Source organism: Chrysochloris asiatica, unplaced genomic scaffold (assembly GCF_000296735.1).
Source record: "Chrysochloris asiatica unplaced genomic scaffold, ChrAsi1.0 scaffold00018, whole genome shotgun sequence".
Lineage (NCBI taxonomy): Eukaryota > Metazoa > Chordata > Mammalia > Afrosoricida > Chrysochloridae > Chrysochloris > Chrysochloris asiatica.
The window spans coordinates 16,325,668-16,344,375 of record NW_006408536.1 but is presented as its reverse complement, the minus strand read 5'-3'; the positions used below and the strand labels follow the sequence as shown (position 1 = coordinate 16,344,375).

At 41.3% G+C, this 18,708-nt stretch overlaps 1 protein-coding gene across 1 annotated transcript in view; it reads right to left on the bottom strand.

Annotated features, from left to right (window-relative positions):
* Nucleotides 1-18,708, bottom strand: part of GPR64 (G protein-coupled receptor 64) — a 108,552-nt gene that overhangs the window by 13,309 nt on the left and 76,535 nt on the right. Inside the window, exons 14-23 of the mRNA XM_006835680.1 lie at nucleotides 18,044-18,215; nucleotides 17,455-17,611; nucleotides 16,149-16,292; nucleotides 14,726-14,848; nucleotides 13,704-13,749; nucleotides 13,467-13,570; nucleotides 12,076-12,197; nucleotides 9,866-10,134; nucleotides 5,956-6,055; nucleotides 5,143-5,426 (exon numbers count right to left, since the gene is read on the bottom strand). Of these exons, the coding sequence (XP_006835743.1) occupies nucleotides 5,143-5,426; nucleotides 5,956-6,055; nucleotides 9,866-10,134; nucleotides 12,076-12,197; nucleotides 13,467-13,570; nucleotides 13,704-13,749; nucleotides 14,726-14,848; nucleotides 16,149-16,292; nucleotides 17,455-17,611; nucleotides 18,044-18,215 (1,521 nt within the window). The remainder of the gene's footprint in view (nucleotides 1-5,142; nucleotides 5,427-5,955; nucleotides 6,056-9,865; nucleotides 10,135-12,075; nucleotides 12,198-13,466; nucleotides 13,571-13,703; nucleotides 13,750-14,725; nucleotides 14,849-16,148; nucleotides 16,293-17,454; nucleotides 17,612-18,043; nucleotides 18,216-18,708) is intronic.

The window sequence follows — 18,708 nt, the reverse complement described above, 5'->3', positions numbered from 1 at the left end:
CTGACATCCATTTTGACCTTTTCCTTCTTTCTTGTCTTCTCAATGACTTTTTGCTTTTTTCATGTATGATGTTCTTGATGTCATCCCACAATTCTGGTCTTCGGTTCTTTAGTGTTTAATGGATCAAATCTGTTCTTCAGATGATCTCTAAATTCAGGTGGCATATATTCAAGGTCATATTTTGGCTCTCGTGGACTTGTTTTCATTTTCTTCAGCTTCAGTTTGAATCTGCATATGAGTAAATGATGGTCTGTTCCACAGTCTGCCCCTGGCCTTGTTTTCACTGATGAGATGGAGCTTTTTCATTGTCTCTTTCTGCAGATGTAGTCGATTTGATTTCTATGTATTCCATCTGGTGAGGTCCATGTATATAGTCATCTCTTATGCTGTCTAAAGAAGATATTTGAAATTTAAAAAATCATTGGTTTTACAGAATTCTATCATGCATTCTCCATCATCATTTGTATCACCAAGGTCATATTTTCCAACTACTGATCCTTCCTCTTTGCTCCCAACCTTTGCATTCCAATCACTAGTAATGTTCAATGCATCTTGATCGATTTCAGATTGAAGAAGTTGGTAGAATCTGTCTATTTCATCCTCACTGGCTTTAGTGGTTGGTGCATAAATTTGAATAGTAGTGGTATTAACTGGACTTTGCTGTAGGCGCATGGATATTATCCTATCACAGACAGCGTTGCACTTCATTACTGATCTGGATATGTTCTTTTTGACAATGAATGCAACACCATTCCTCTTCAATTTGTCATTCCTGACATAGTAAACCGTGTGGTTGTCAGATTCCAATGATATTTATGCATTCCATTTCATTTTTGACAACTTCCAATTTTCCCAGATTCATACTTTATACATTCCATGTTCCGATTTTCAATGGCTGTTTCTCTTCATTTTGAGTTGTGCCCCATCAGCAAATGAAGGTCCCGCACACGCGTAGTTGAACCCTCCAAGGGTGGGGGTGGGGTGTCCATTCACTCAGGCACCCCCTCTAGTCATCAGAATGGAGGTACGCAGAGAGTGAGAGATCAATGAACAGATACCAAAAAAAAAAAAAAAAAAAAAGAATGTGCACATCTGTATCATCGCAGTTCTGTCAGGCATTCGTGGCTGTTCTGATCCTAGACCCGTATTAAATTAGATGAAGAGTAAGGCAATGTACAATAACGGGGAGGTAAGCATAACACGACCAAAGTAAAGGAAGACTATGAGAGGTGCATAAGTGCAAAAGGCAAGTATTATTATACACACAACATTGCATTAAGAGTAACAATAATCTACAAATGGATACACAGGTAGACATGCAAGCTGAACAGGTGTGGGATGGCATATATATAGGTTTGGCAGGAAATATTTCTATATGTGTATTTGTGTGAGCTGCAAATATATCCATGTATATAGTAGAGAACACAGGGGATAAAGCTATGAAAACTTCTCAGTCATAACCAAATACCTTGAAGAATTGAGTCACTGGTCTTGAGAGCTTAGGACCACAGTCTTGGGGAACACATCTAGGTTAATTGACCTAATATAGCCCACACAGGTAATATTCTACATCCTACTTTGGTGAGTAGCAACCGGGGTCTTAAAAGCTTTCAATGCAACTATTGGTCTCTCCCCATCAGGAGCAAAGAAAATCTAAAAAACTCAAGGAAACAATTAGTCCAGAAAACTAATAGACCCCTTGAACCACAGCCTCCATGACCCTGAGACCAGAAAGCTACTGAGCACTGCTCAGGATCATAATACAAGACCCTGGACAGAGTGGGAGAGAAATGTAGAACAAACTCAAAATAGTCAAAAAAGAACAGATGAATCCTGGTGTCCTATAGAGGAGTCCTGGGGTGGCACTGTGGGTTAATGCGCCAGACTGCAAAGTCGTTTGAACTGCAAGGTCGGCGGTTCAAGTTCACCAGCTACTCCTCGAAAACCCTATACAGGGTCTCTATGGGCCAGAACCAACTCGACAGCACTTCACAACAACAACACTAGGGCTGTAGGATAAGCATGGGACCACAAGGTCATTTTAAGTCACAAGGTTGGCAGCTCAAATTCACCAGCTGCTCCTTGGAAACTCTATACAGGGTCACTATGAGTCAGGACTGACTCAGCAGCATTTAACAATTGGTCTAATATAGACTGGTGGAACTTCTGCGCTGATAGACCTTAGACCCTCTTCAAACCTGGAGCTGAACTTATCCCTAGAGATCACCTTCCAGTCAAACAATTGTTGTTGTTGTTGTTGTTATTAAGTGCCATTGAGTTGTTTTTTACTCATAGCGACTCTGAGGATTAGCTAGTGAGTTTGAACTGTCAACCTATAGTTAAAAAGCGACCTTGTGGCCCAGTGCTTTATTATCCTACAACACCACAGAAGGACTCCAGTCAAACAATAGGCAGGCTTATAAAGTCAACAATAACACCCATAAGGAACAAACTTCTCAGAAAAATTTACCATGTAAGACCAAAATGGCAACATTTGCCCAGAAACAAAGCTCAGAGGGCAGAAATGGGTACGAAAGAAATAGAAATGGCAACAGATAAAACCCAGGAAGAAGTGTGAAGAATGCTGTTTGTTAGATTGAGTGGATTGCAACCAATGTCATAAAACAAAATATGTATACATTGTTTAATGGAAAAATAATTTGCTTGGTAAATTTTCACTCAAACCACAAAAAAATGTTAAAAAAATAAAGATTAGATGAATGAAAAACAAACAACTTAACACAGTTGACAAGCCTTTGATAACAAGTGTTGTTAAGTGCTGTAGAGTCAGTTCTGACTCATAGCACTCCTGTATAGAGTTTCTAAGGAGCAGTTGGTAGGTTTGGACAGCCAATCTTGTGGTTCACAGCCCAGTGCTGATCCTATAGCGCCACACCAGGAGTCCAATAACAAGAGTATCACTATGCTATTTTTGCCGTTGTTGTTGTTGTTGTCAGGTGCCATCGAGTCGGAACCGACTCATAGCGACCCCATGCACAGCAGAACGAAACAATGTCCGATCCTGGGCCAACCTCACTACCACTGCCACCCTTGAGTCCATCAATGATGCCACCTGGCTGATCCATCTTGTTGGGGGTCTTCCTCTTTTTCTCTGACCCTCCACCTTACCCAGCATGACATCCTTCTCCAGCGACTGTTCTCTCCGGACAATGTGTCCAAAGTAGGAGAGACGAAGCTTAGCCATCTTGGCCTCCAAGGAGCACTCTGGTTGTACTTCTTCCAAAACAGATCTATTGGTTCTTTTGGCAGTCCATGGCACTTTCAGTATTCTCCTCCAACACCACAACTCAAAGGCATCAATTCTTCTACGATCTTCCTTATTCACTGTCCAGCTTTCGCATCCATATGAGGTTATTGAAAATACTATGGCTTGGGTCAGACGTACCTTAGTCCTCAAGCTGACATCTCTGCTCTTCAGTACTTTAAAAAGTTCTTGTGCAGCAGATTTGCCCAATGAAATACGTTGTCTGATCTCTTGACTGCTGCTTCCACGAGTGTTGACAGTTGATCCAAGAAGAATGAAGTCCTTGACAACTTCAATCTTTTCTCCATTGATAAGAATGCTGTTTATTGGTCCAGTGGTGAGGATTTTTGTTTTCTTAACATTGAGATGTAATCCATATTGAAGGCTGTGCTCTGTGATCTTCATAAGTATATGTTTCAAGTCCTCTTCACTTTCAGCAAGCAAGGTTGTATCATCAGCATATCGCAGGTTGTTAATGAAGCTGTTTGGCTTCATTAAGAAATGGGACTCTTTGAAGTAATCAGCAATCAATGTACAGTGGTCCTGAAGGCTGCTGCCTCACCACCCGTCTGTCAGTTTGGCGTACTGCAGAGGCTTGTGATGCCATCCATATTTCAAATACCAGCAGGGTCACCCGTGGTGGACAAGCTTCAGCAGAACTTGTATACTAAAGCTGACCAGGAAGAAAGGTCTGGCAATCGACTTCTAAAAACCCAATGAATCTCAACAGACTATTGCCCAATAATGCTGAAAGATAAGCCTCCTGAGGTTGGAAGGCACTCAAAATACACAGAAGCTATAACAATGGACTCAGGTATACCCACGATCCTGAAGCCAGTGCAGCACCGGGCAAGTTTGCATTCTCTTGTACAGGGGCTGCCATGAGTCAGAGCTGCCTTGACAACAACTAACAACAGCAAAGACTGTTGTCATTTGGGTCTGGCTACTGCTTTCACATTTATCATTGTCTACAAATCAAACACAGCCTTCCCAGGTCAGTGGTAAACCCTCAAAGGGGTATTTATGGTATGGATGCTCTTCGGTATGCACGTGTTCTATACCAACCAAGAGTTTTCTTAAAGAAAGAAAGAAAATAAGTAAAGCACCAAGGGAAGGAAGAATAATTGGCTCTCTCAGAATGTTCCCGGAAGATTCCATCAATATGTTTTCTGTGCTGAGATCACGAAGAATAAGAAGAAAAAAGTACTACTTCATGAATTTAGCGAACACTCTTTTTCCAAAGATCTCAAAGCACCTTTTCTCATAGATAAACTTGTTTTGCTACAAATATACCTGAAGCTGCCTTGAACTGCTGACTTGTGGTTAGCTGTCCAGTGCTTATTCTACAGTGCCACACCAGGACTCCACTCTCACTTTTAGTATCAGTATATTCCTTTAAAAGGAGCCCTGGTGACACTGTGGGTCAGGCAATGGGTTGCTAACTGCAAAATTGGTAGTTCAAACCCACCAACCGCTCCTCAGAAACCCTATGGAGTGTTGCTATGAGTCGGAACTAAATTGATGGCACTTAACAACAACAACAGAAAATGAGAGTGTCTGCAAAGTAGCTGTTTAGTAGCTAAAGATTTCTAGTCTCAGAAACCTTATACAGGGTTGATGTGAGTCGGAATCCACTTGATGGCAGTGGTTTTTTAGGTTTTCTGACGACACAATGGATAAGCACTTGGCTACTAACCAAAAGGTTGGTGGCTTGAACCCACCCAGTGGCTCACTGGGAGAAAGATCTGCTCCTAGAAAGATTATAATCCAGAAAACCCTATGGAGCAATTTACAAGGAATCACTACGAGTCAGAATTAACTTAAAAGAACATAGCAAACGGGATCATTCAGCTCCTATTGAATGATGTAGGACTCACCTTGTAAGGTATTAAAGATGGCAAAGAGGTACATAAATGCGACGTTAACTGGTCCCCAAGCAAAGAAGGCAAAGCCCCAAGTAATTCCCAGCAAAAACGTAAGGCCAGCAACACTCCTGAGGTCTTGAATACTGGTTTTCCGCTGGGCCCCCAGTTGTTTCTTCTTTTTAATTCGGCAGAGCTGGATCAGGACCACAATGAACATGCTGACATTCAGCAAAAATATCACACAGAAATATCCCACGACTGTAATATAGAAGACCATATTGCTGTTGATCCAGCAACTGGAATTGGGTGGCAGGGGGAGGGAAAAAATGGAAAGATATATTACACTACTGAAAGAGAGTTCACATGATACAATTACAATGAACCTGTATCGTTTTGCTGAAATAGTGTCTCCAAAGGAAAAAAAAAAAGGATAAAACTGCTGTTCTCTACAACCATTTACATCTCTAATGAGAAAAAATATCTAAGAGAGTTTATTTTAGGGTACTTGGTGATTGCAATTTTTTAAATACTATCTTTTTCTAACCATTCAGGATTTCCCCCTGTAAATCCTACTCTTACTCCATATGTCTTTATTAAAATAATGTAACTGGCATTTCTTTTTTTTTTTTTTTTTTAATCATAGGTTATAGAGATAGTGTCAAAATACTTCTCCTTAATTCCTTTTTCACACTTAAGTAGTAACATGGCATTTCCAACTAGCTCATCTCATTATATTTAACTGCAAAGGCTGTTGTAAATTGTACTGGGTTTTATTCAGTGAGCGCCTGATTAGGTCCATCATTTCCTCAGCGGCTTTATACTCACAAGTCATCCGGTGAGCCATTGGAGAATTTCCCATAGGATCCAAGCCCATAGTTATATGGGGATATGACCAGAATGATAGCTACAACCACAGCTGGAAGTCCTGGAAGATGGGAAATATTGGTCACAGACAGTTCTAATAACCAAAATAATGAGAAGGAAAATTAAAGATCATATTGTATATTGTTCTTAGATAGACGTTGACTAGTCTCTTGTGGTTGGAGACTGGGCACACAACTAGACATCTCCTAGCTTCCTTTGCAGTTAGGTCTGTGTGGCCACATGACTAAGTTTTGGCGAATGGGATATGAGCAGAAGTGTTCTGCTCTGCCTCCATGCCGTTCCCATAAAAACCTCCTACAACATCCTCTGCTCTTTCTTTTCCTTACTTATGGGGCAACCTTGGAAGTCATGACTTGGGGTCTAGCCTCCATTCACTTAGATCCTGAATAATCGCAAGACCAGAGATAACCCCCACTTACAAGATTGCACATAAGTGAGAAATTATCTTCTACTGAGATGTCAGGGTTTATCAATTAACTTAAGGGTTTAGCGAGCGTTACCTTAACTCACACACTTCTGGAACGTAATTTTAAGGATCAGGCATCAGGCAAAGTGAAGGGCTCCAAAATGCAAACCAAATGTCAGCGAGTCAGCACACTGGGGTTACCAGTGTTAGTGTGTTGTCATTGAGTCGATTCTGACTCATTGTGACCCCAGAGGACAGAGTAGAACAGCCCTATAGGGTTTCCAGGCTGGACTCGATGGCATTTACCAACAACAGTCTTTAAGGGAACAGACTACCAGATAGGTTCTAATCACTGACTTTTTGGTTAGCAGGCAGGTGCTTAACCACTGATCCACCAGGGCTCCAACCTATGTTGTTATTTTTCAGTACCATTGAGTTGGTGCCGACTCATAGCCACCTTGTATGGGGTTTCCAAGGAGCAGCTGATAGGTTTGAAATGCAGACCTTGCAGTTAGTGTTGTTGTGAAGTGCCATCAAGTCGATTCCAAACCATCGCGACCCTGTGTAGGGTTTCCAAGGAGCAGCTGGTAAGCTTGAACTGCTGACCTTGCAGTTCAAATGGCTTTGCAGTCTGGTGCATTAACCCACAGTCCAGTGATTATCCTACACTAGGCCCCAAATGGAGTCACTTACACTAAGCCCCATGTCAGCAAAATGAGGCCTAGTTAGTTTTTATTTGCTGTAAAATTGCTTGACTTTTCCAGGATCCAAAAGCCATCAATCAATCGACTCTTCTAGAAACAGAAGCCTAAGCTACTGAATCAGGACTTGTTGTTTAGTTAACCTTGTCCAAAATTTCGCCTTGAACCCAAATAAGGAAAGAAAATGCCTGCCAGACAATCTTGAAATCTGTCCGGCATTGCTTCCTTGTTCTTCTGTGTCTATGATTTCAAAACCCTCTGCTGCTCTTCGGAACTCTTGTCTGACTTGTAGACCAGACATCCCCCAATTCAAGAATTGAGAAATAAAGCTTATGAGTTCATACATAAATTTAATACCATGGAAATTAAAAAAATTAACACCAGCAACTCTGGATGAAACTTTAATTATGAAACCCAAAGTCCTCAAATGATTATATGGAACACTTTGATGATGAGGAGTCTGACCTGGCTGATTTGTGGGTGGCAGCCATCAGGCACTTCTGCTAAGAGGAATCTCGATTAGAAGGTTCATTTTCAGCTTAAAATGCCCTTTGCCAGGAAGGAGTCCTTCTCAGCAGTCCCCGCCAACCCCTGCCCCCTAACCCATACTGCTACCTCCCATCTGCACACAGACCAGTCTGACATCCAGTCTCAAAGCTCTGGTAAACAAACCACAATTTCATCTCACAGATGGGTACGTGTCCCTGGCACAATCTCATGTACATCTCGTATTATTTCATTTAATTCCTTTGTGTTTGCACCTTCCATCGACATTGACATGATTTTCTAAGTGAGACACTTTTCTAGAAATAAAATAATGGAGGTGGGGGCACTTGCCCTTGACCTCTCAGCATTCTACAAAGCAGACAGACTCCATGGCCAATGACAGGAGCCAGGATTTATCTTTCTGGGATGAGTGGGGACAAGGTGATGTTCTGTTATTCTTCTCAAAGATAGGATGACTGATAGGGTCTGAAGTCCTATTGTGTATGGAATATGGGGTAAGCTCTGGACTGCTAACCACAAGGTCAGTGATTTGAATACACCAGCTGCTACATGGGCGAAAGATGAGGCTTTCTGCTCCTGTAAATATTTACAGCCTCAGAAACCCTGTACAGGGTCACTATGAGTCAGAACCGACTCCACAGCACTTAACAACAATAACAATATTTAGCATGAAGAGAGGAAGGGGCCTGGGGACTAGACACTTTAATACAGTGGAAGGTCTACTGCATAAGAAGTCAAAAAGCCAGGTTGGGTTGTTCTTGAACTCTGTGGATCACGTCATCACTTTGAGCCAGTTTTTCTGGAGTTAGCAATAAATACCATGAGGGACTGCCAAAAGAATAAACAGATCTGTGTTGGGAGAGGTACAGCCAGAGTGCTCCTTGGAGGCCAGGATGGCCAGACTTAGTCTACCATACTTTGGACATATTGTCAGGAGGGACCAGTCACTGGAGAGAGATATCATGTTTGGTAAAGTGAAGGGTCAGAGAAAAAGAGGAAGACCCCCAGTGAGATGGATTGGCACAGTGGCAACATCAATGGGCTCAAGCGTAGCAACGATTGTGAGGTGGCCCAGGACCGGACAGTGTTTTGTTCTGTTGTGCATAGGGTCGCTGTGAGTAGGAACCGACTTGATGGTACCCAACAACAACAACTTCCTCACTGGTTTGTCTTACATGCAGTTACTTATGTGAAAATACTTTCAAAAATAGAGCATCATATACATTGCTATATATAACTTGCAGATCATCAAAAGAATGCTGGCAGAAGTATCAGCATATTGCTTTTTACCTCAGAGAGCAAAACCACCAAGACCACCAGGGTAAGTGCCACCAGTGTGTAGCCTACAGATGAGAACTGTAGAGCTTTAGAAAATGGTCATTAGCTGTGGTGCTGTAGGATCAGCACTGGACTGTTAACCACAAGGTCGGCAGTTCAAACCCACCAGGCACTCCTCAGAAACCCTATAAAGGGTTACAAAGAGTCGGAACCAACTCAATGGCATTTAACAATAACAACAACAACAAGGCAATGTTATCATGGAAGTACTCAAGCTGAGATTAAATTAACATTAGTCAAGGTTAAGTCAAGTCAAATTGAAGAAGCTCCTACATTGGATGAGGAATTAAATGAAAAACCCTTCAAGATCTTTGGGAAGATGAAGACTTTGTGATCCACAGGATCTGAAATACTGCACCAGTGTGGCGAAGACATTACATTAAGTATTGTATGTGCTGCCCTTTTTGAGTATACCATTGTGCGTGCATGTGATATCTGGGAGGTACAAACAGTGATTCTGGCTGGGTGTCTGGCAACTGAGAGTTAAATCTCATTCCCACCAACCTAAAATTTTCAATTTATTGAGCATCTTCTATAAGACAGTCTGAATTCTAGTTGCTGGAGATACAAAGAGAACTAACTCATAGTCCTACTTCAAAGAGTTTTATAATTGTAACTAATCCAGAGGCAATATACAGGTGTGCTAAACAGACTTGACACACTTGTCATCTTGTGATTTAGTTAAAATGAGATCATAGAAAAAAAGAGTTTTAAAGTATAACTAAATGTAACAAACACAGGAAAATAAAGCTCAGCTCAGCATGTAAGGAGAAGAAAATTGTCTTAGCACCTGCCACGTGTGACCTGATTCATCAACATCTCTACTTGATTCCAAGTCTAAATACTGAAGAAAAAGCACAGAAAGTCCAGGCAAAGTATAAGCAAAAATCAGACCTACCCCAGCCGATGATGCAGAATTTAAGAATGTATTTTCGGATATAAGTATTAAATACTTTGACGAGGGCCAGGTACATATGGAATGCTTCCAGGCCCATCCATGTGAATGAGACCAAGAGGAAATAATGAAGAAATGCAGCCACTGAGATGCAGAGGCCTGGCATGCTATATAGAGCAATCCACGAGTCCAGAAGGAACACCAGGTTTAGTAGGAGCAGAGCAGCACACAGTTGGATGAGGATTTTGGAAGGGTAATCCCTCCGGATCTTTCTACAAGGAAAGGACAAGAAAATAATTAGCATGACATTCTGCCAACCTTTATATAGGCATATCTGTCAGGCTGTCCCTGAGTTTATTTTTATTGTTTGGCCAAATGCATAAATTTCTTCTATTTGAGTATGTGTTTGAGGTGAGGGGGTAGAGGTGGGGTAAAGGAGAGCAAACCACCACCATAAACAAAAAAGGGGGAAAAAAATCTAAACACAATTATCTGTGATGACCCTATGGAAAATATATGTTTATATCTCAGTGGGGCCTTTGACATGCTGACTTTTGACCCATCCTTTTAAATGGTTTGTAATGGAATCCCCTGTACACCCACCCCATTTTAACCCGACTTAAGGAGCTCTGGTAAGGAGTTCTGGTAGCGTAGTAGTTAAGAATCAGGCTGCAAATCACAAGGACAGCAGTTCGAAACTACCAGCTGTTCCATGGGAGAAAGATGAGACTTTCTGCTCCCGTAAAGATTTACAGCCTCAGAAACCCTGGGCAGGGTCGCTATGAGTCGGAACTGACTCCACGGCACACAACAACAACAACAACTTCTAGAAGCATTTCTTCTGTATCTCATAAATAGGCTACTGTATTCAGATCTTCAAAGTCCAATGATTTGCCTATCATCTTGTGTGATTAGTTAAAATGAGATCATGGGAAAAAGAGTTTTAAAGTGTAGCTAAATGGAGTCCTGGTGTGGCCCTATAGCATAAGCACAAAACTGCTAATCATAAGGTCTGTGGTTCAAACTCACCAGCCACTCCTTGGAAACCCTATACAGGGTTGCTGTGAGTTGGAACCAACCGGATGGCACTTAACAACAACAAATGTAACAGGCACAGGAAACTATAGCTCATTGGTGACATGTACATATTCATGTGTGTGAAATTAGATCTGGTGAAATCATTCCCAGTAATGGCTGACCTTATGGTAAGTTAGTCTTGGTGTGGTGCTGCAGGATAAGCACTTGACCTCAAGGTCGGTTTGAACTACTAGGTTACCAGCTGCTCCTCAGAAATCTTTTACAGGGTTGCTATGAGTCGGAACCGGCTTGAATGCACTTAACAACAATAGTATTTCTAAAGGCCTACTAGAAGGTCTGTGGAGTCCTGGTGTGGCGCTGTGGGTTAATGCGCCAGACTGCAAAGCCATTTAAACTGCAAGGTCAGTGGTTCAAGCTCACAAGCTTCTCCTCAGAAACCCTATACAGGATCACTATGGGTCAGAACTGACTCTATGACACTTAACAACAACAACAACAACTAGAAGATCTGTAGTCACAGCTGGGCCCTTAAGTTGGGCACTGAAAAGAAATTTGCACACTTCTTCATCAGTGTCTAAAATCTAAATACCAAGGCCTTCTTGTTCTTTTTAGTTAATGTCATAAAACCGCTTATATTATTCTTTGCAAACAGAATTTTCAGGAACTTCCAAAAACAGACCAAAAGGACACTTCTGGTAAGCCACAAAGGAGGTGTTGTTATTTGGAATGTCATTCTTTTTGACTAACAAAGCCACACTCTCAAATATATTTATACCGTTTATTCTTCTTCATTCCCGTGCCATTTAATGGATTCAATCTTTCATGCTTGTTCAGTAAAATTTAGAAACTTAATTTATTCAGCACAATTCTTTAGCTGTACAGGATGCTATGGTATGTTTCAGATTCATGCATTTCTGGGCCTGTATTTATCTTTTGTTCCATACTCAATGTCTACTAGGGACCAAGCATCATTCTAGGGTACAAAGACAATTAAGATTGAACCTCGGCCCTTCAGTGAGTTCATAGAGTAGTGAACAAGTCTCATGATGTTTTACATAGACGTTTTCCATCGGATGGTTGTATTGGTCAAGCAAAGCCATTAATTAATAATATATTTTGGCAATGGAGGTGAGCACTGAATCCCAGAATATGAGTTTCCAGTTGTAGTTACTCACTCAAAGGCTATGTAGGTTACAAGAGTAACAGACAGAAAAATTGATGAAAGCCCACAACCAATATAGGTGATAAACGTCAGAGCCATCATCTGCGCAGGTGGTACTGATGTTCGAGATAGGTCCTGGAAAATAAAATGTTGCTTTCAATGATGAAATATTTTTAAATAAAATAAAAATAAAAAAGAGTCATGATTTACATGTATTTACTGTTCCAGATGCTCATGCATAAGCTGCTCAGCAAACCTATGAGGTAGGCACAATTATTACCATCAGGTAAAAAGGAAGCCCAAAGAGGTTATGTAACTTTACCAAGGTCACATAGCTAAGAACTGGAGGAGTCAGGACTCAAATTTGGATCAGAACTCAAGTATTAACCATTGCATTTTGGTGCACTGGAAAAGCAACAAAGTAGGGGCTTAACTCTTGGCTCTTAAGTATCTTCGCTCTATCATGATGAGCAATTACATAACAAATAAATCTTAATTCTGCCTTCAGTAAAATGCCAATAACAACTTCTCATTCTACCTATCTTGCAGGACTACTGGAAGAGTCAATAAGATCATTTACATCTAAGTCTTTGGTAAATTTTAGAATGCAATGCAAAATAACAATTGTTATTACCTATTTTAATTTGACTTCACTAGTCCTTTTAGCTATTTTAAAAGAGAAAAACTTAAATATAAAAATTTGTTGTTGTTGTTGTTACTAAGTGACTTTGAGTCAGTTCTGACTCATAGTGACCCTGTATAGGGTTTCCAAGGCTTTTTAAAATCTTTGCGGGAGCAGAAAGCCTCATATTTTTCATACAGAGCAGCTGAAAGGCTCAAATCACAGGCCTCGTGATTCTCGGTCCAGTGTATATCATACTGTACTCCCAATATAAAAATATAATGTAAAAAAAAATAGTACTCGCATTCTATGTATAAGTATTTGCTTATTAAGATTTGCTTATTAGAAGAACGTCTTTGGTTTATAACTTTGCTACAAGATCATATTTGCTGACATGTCAAAATCATTTGTCACATTATAGACATCATGGTATTATATCTAGCTACTTCTCAGACAAAGACTCTAAGGTCACATGTTGTTGCTTTAGTTGCTATGGAGTTGCCCTTCCTCTTCCCACCCCTAACTCATACCAACCCCACACACAGTGGACCATTGTGATCCACAGGGGTTTTGTTGGTTGATTTTTGGAAGTAGATCATCAGGTCTTTCTTCCTAGCATGTCCTGGTCTGGAAGCTCCACTTAAACCTGTTCAGCATCATAGCAATACACAAGCCTCCAGTGACAGACCGATGGTGGCTGTCTTAGCCAGTGATAAACTCAGTCTCCCACATGGAAAGTGAGAATTTTACCAATGAACTATCACTGCCCTCTGATACATTACCAATAGGACACCGAAGCTTGTAAGGTGGTTGCAGGTACAGATGGTTTCATCCAACTTCTTGTCTTGGACAGAGCAGCCATCGGATGACCAGCCTCCTCTGCCCCCTGTTGGCATTAGGAAGAGTATCTGTCCTGTCAGCAAAGCCACAGTGCCAATGACTACCCCCCACCTTACCAATCCCCTCCTTCCTCCCCTCTGACCACTCAAGACTTTTAAAAGGATGTGACCAGAACCTACCGTTTCCACTCAAGTCCCAAAATACACATCTCACTGTCAACTCATTCTGTAGCAGAAATATAAATGACCAATTGTTAATTTACTGAACTGAAACTATGGAAAAGCAATGGGAAGAAATCATGATGTTTTTATTTCAGAATATCATGTTTCATTTTGAAAGAAAAATTCTTGTTTTATACGAGAAAATATTTTCTACCCAGAAATAAATGAATCCCATTTACATAGACACTTCTTAAACTCTCCAAACATGCATATGAAGCATCTTGGAACCTTGTTTAAATGCAGGTTCAGATTCAGTAGGTTGGGGGTGAGCAGGGTGGCATTCTGCATGTTTAACAAGTTCTCAGGGGATGCTGATGCTGCTGGTCCAGGGATCGTGCTATTATTGAGTATCGAGATCATAGATAGTTCTCAGTTGAAGTCCTCTCTTTGGATGTGAGAATCAGAGCAGCAGCTACACATACTGAAATGCAGCAGTTAATAAGAGCTGGCTTTGGTACCATTCCTTCTTGGAAACTAGGTGAAACTAGTTATTGTTATTTACTGCCACCAAGCCAAGCCCCTAACTTATAGTGACCCCATGCACAACAAAACAAAATGCTGCCCAGTCCTGTACCATTCCATGATGGTTTCCAGATTACAGCACTGTGACTCAGTGTTTTCTCGGCTGATTTTCAGAAGTAGATTGACAAGCCTAATTCATCTTAGTCTGGCAATTCTGCTGAAACCTATCAGCATCAATAGTAACTGACAGATTGGTAGTAGTTACACATGAGGTGCACTGACTGGGACTGAACCAGATTTCCTGCATGGAAGGTGCAAATTTTACTACTGATTCACCACTACACCCCCCCCCCCCATCAGTTACCAGGCACAATAAATCACTCCATAATTCTTGCAGTGGTGGAAAGTCATTCTTATACACTACCCAGACTGACTTTCAGGCTTTGCTGGATCTGCCTGTGTACAACTAAGCCTTTGAAAGGTGTGGTAACAGACAGACTAGACTGGCCTCTCCTCACCTGGTTTGGATTCATGTGCTTTAATGTGACTGTCACGTTTCTTGTCAAGTTTGTGATGGTCAGATTAGCAACACTTGAGGATATGACATAGCTGATCAGAGAGAGGTTCTCCAGGTAAGGGTCCTAGAACATCAAAGAATCAACAAATTGAAAAAGGCAGAAATGGGATACCATCAAAGAGTTTCCAAGCTTGAAAATATTCCTTAGACTAGTGAGTCCACATTCTCTATTTCACCTCCTAGGTCAGAAATGGAAGGTAAGGGAGAAATGTGACTTTTTCAGGGTTCCACAATTAGAAACACAGCTCATTTTACTAGACCCCAAATTCATTGCCTTCAAATAGATTCCAATTCACACTGACTCTGTAGGATAAAGGTAGAACTGCTCCATAGGGCTTCTAACACTGTAATTGTTACGGAAGCAGACTACCACATCATTCTCCTTGGAGCCACAGGATGGGTTTGAACCACTGACCTTTAGGTTAGCAACCATGTGCTTAATTACTGTGCCACCAGGGCACCCTCATTCATACAATGCTCTGAATACTGAATTAAATTGCACAGATTGACACAATAAGACCCTCGTGAATTTTGAAGTCAGTGTAACATTTAGTCATTGAAACTGTGTGCCCCTGAGCAAGTTACTTAGCCTGTGCCTCTATTCTCCCATCTGTGAAATAAGGATAATAATAGTTTCTCCCTCATAGGGTTGCTCAAAGGATTCAATGAATGATGATTTGTTAAGTGCTTAGGACACTTGGTAGTGCTATGTAAGTGTCAATTACTGAAATTTATCCTTCTTAACATTAGACCAGGTTTTTAAAAATAATCTGAAGTTGTGAAGCAATTTCTTTGACTTAGAGCCCCCACCCACTGCCATCGAGTCAATTCTGAATCATTGCCACCTATAATTCTTTCTTAGGGTTTCCAAGACTAATTCTTCAGCATTATAAAAACACACAAGCCTCCAGTGTGTGTTGGTACCAACTCATAGTGATCCTGTATAGGGTTTCTGAGGAGCAGCTAGTGGGTTTGAACTGCTGACCTTGTGGTTCACAGTCCAGTGCTGATCCTACAATACCACACCAGGAGTCCAAGCACTGAATAAGTTGTTACTGTTGTTAAGTACTGTCAATTCGGTTCTAACTCATAGTGATCCTGTACAGGGTTTCCAAGGAACAGCTGGTGAGTTTGAACAGCTTCATGGGCTCAGACAGCTTCAGTTTTCTTCCTCATAGTGGCGGATTGACTTTGAATCACCATCCTTTTGGTTAGTAGCCTGATGCTTAATCTATTGCCCCACCAATGCTCCTTGACTTAGAATAGGCTTAAGAATATTCGAAGATTAAAAGAAATACCACTTCAACCCCCTGCAACCGCCACCACCATTAAAATCCACCAAAAGCAGTTAGCACCAACTTTACCTGAAACAGGGCGGGCGTTTCAAAAAAGTTGAACTGAAGTCTGGAAGCAAGTTGCACATCATCAGCTGGCAGATTACTCATCAGTGAAGAAGGGAGAGTAATCACGCCAATGCTGTGCTTAGGAGCTTTCATTTCCAAGGAAACCTGACAATCAAGTGAAAGGTAAAAATGTGATTGGAGCTAGTATAGGGAAAACATGGGAAATACAACAATTCATTACGACGGAGGATTCTGTAAGGGCATTTGGTCTGTGGTGTCTCTATGTAACGTGGGTTCTACTTCTGGTTCTCTGGCTTTTGCTCAATTAAAGAAAACAAAAAAAAAAAAAAGGTTGACATCGAGTTGACTACCAGTTCACAGATGTCAGAGCAGAACAGAACTCCCTAGGGTTTGGGTGCCTCCAAGAGCTCAATTCAAGAGGAAATGAGGACTCCAAACAGGGAAGAAAGCATTTTAAGGTTACACAGGAACAGTCAAAAGATACTGGGTAATTAAAGACCACAGGGAGACCACAGTGGCAGATCCGTCACCTTGTTGGTATTTCAAGCCAAGTAACAGACAGATAGAAAACACTAGAAGTGGGGTTGATATTTTGCACCAGTGGCGTCCTGGGGTGGCGCTGCAGGATAATGTGCTGGACCACAAGGTCAGTTTGAACTGCAAGTTGGCAGTTCAAACTCACTAGCCTCTCCCTGAAAACCCTATACAGGGTTGCTATGAGCTGGAACTGATTCTATGATGCTTAACACCACCATACACAATGTAGTTGCCATGTTATTGTTAGGTGCCATCAAGTCCATTTTTGACGCATAGCAACCCCATGTGACACAGCAGAACTGCACGATAGGGTATTCTAGGCTGTAGTCTTTATAAGAGTAGATCACCTGGTCGGTCTCCGACAGAACTGTGGGGTGGGTTCGAACCACCAATTTTTCGGTTTGCAGATGAGTGCTTAAACTTTTGCTCCAACAGGGCTCCCTAGAGTAGCCATCACACTTGTCAAAGTATTAAAATGGGTTGGTAAGTAATTGATGTCCCTGCTTTTCCAACTGTGTAGGATTCCCCTCCCCCTGGACACTCTCTCCCAAACTTCCACAATTCAGCTGCTAAGGGTTAACAAAGACCACCGAAGGGATACCCTAGATCCTGTTCCAACTTCTGTTTTGAGTCTGTGGTGCATCCTTGTTCAACATATTTAATATTTGAACATCACCCCAAACTATAAGCAGCGATTGCCTCAATCATTAAGTACAACAGAGAACGATGATGTACAAGAAGATAGTTTCCACAATAAATTACACTGTACCTGAAGATTGTTAGCGTCTTGGGCTGCAAAGGTTGTTGTGTTGAAATCACTGGCATTTACTCTGATCACAGCCAGAGCCAAAGAAGGGGAGGTTAGACTTATGGTCTTGTTTGAAAAATTCAGTTGTAAGCCAATGTCATCCACCACTTTCAGCAATCTGTAAAAACAGGTGGCAGTTCAAATTCAGCAGTCCCACTTGTTTTGTTGTTGTTCCAATCTATACAGAATATAGTAATTTGAGAAGTCATTATAAACCTAGTACTTGGGAGAAAAGTTGTTACTGGCTGATTCTCAGAAGTAGATTGCCACACGTTTCTTCCTACTCTCTCTTAGCTCAGAAGCTCCACTGAAACCTGTTCAGCATCATAACACACAAGCATCCAGTAACAGATGGATGGTGGCTGTGCATGAAATTCATTGACCAGGAGTTGAACCCACGTCTCCTGCATGTAAGACAAAAATTCTACCACTATACTACCACTGCCCCCATTGGGAGAAAATGATCTGGCTATCATTAATCATGGAAGAAGCATCTAGATCATTAGTAGCTCTCGTCTTCTCAACACCACATCAGTTTATAAAATCATACCTTTGAGTCAGAGGGGCCAGCAAGGCAGGTGGGGAACGAAGGAGTTTGCTAACTTGGTTTATCATTTTTTCTGCAAGGTTAGGCTCCAAGCTGCCTAAGGCCAGAGTCTTCTCCATCTGGGACACTTGATTCTCAAGTTCAGTGGCATTGGCACTGCTAGTGTTGACAATTTCTAGAAATTATAGAAATATGTAAAGAATAAAATCATTTTCAGAACATAGGAGGGAAAGCTCATTAATAAAGGCAAGCATACATTTATGACCTGGCAAACCCATTCCTAGGTATCTGCCCCATAAAAAGAAAAAATATATATGTCTTAAGGCTTGTGAATGAATGTTTACACCAAGAGGCCTTTTCCATAATAGCCCCAAACTGGAAACAACTCCAATGTCCATAAAGTAGAGAATAGATAAACAAATTGTGATACATCCATACAATGGAATATTGTTTAGTAATAAAAATGAAGAACACTTCCGGAAAAAGATGGCGGATCGGGTGGAAGTGTAGTGACGAGCTCTGCCGAGAACAACACAGAATACAGAACCAAGAAGGCTCCGGGGATGGTCCCAGTACTCTGAACCACATATAAAGGAATATTTAGAAGGTTGAAGACTTACAGCTGGGGAGTTTGTGGCAGAAGCAAGAAATCCATTGCTTCCTGGTTC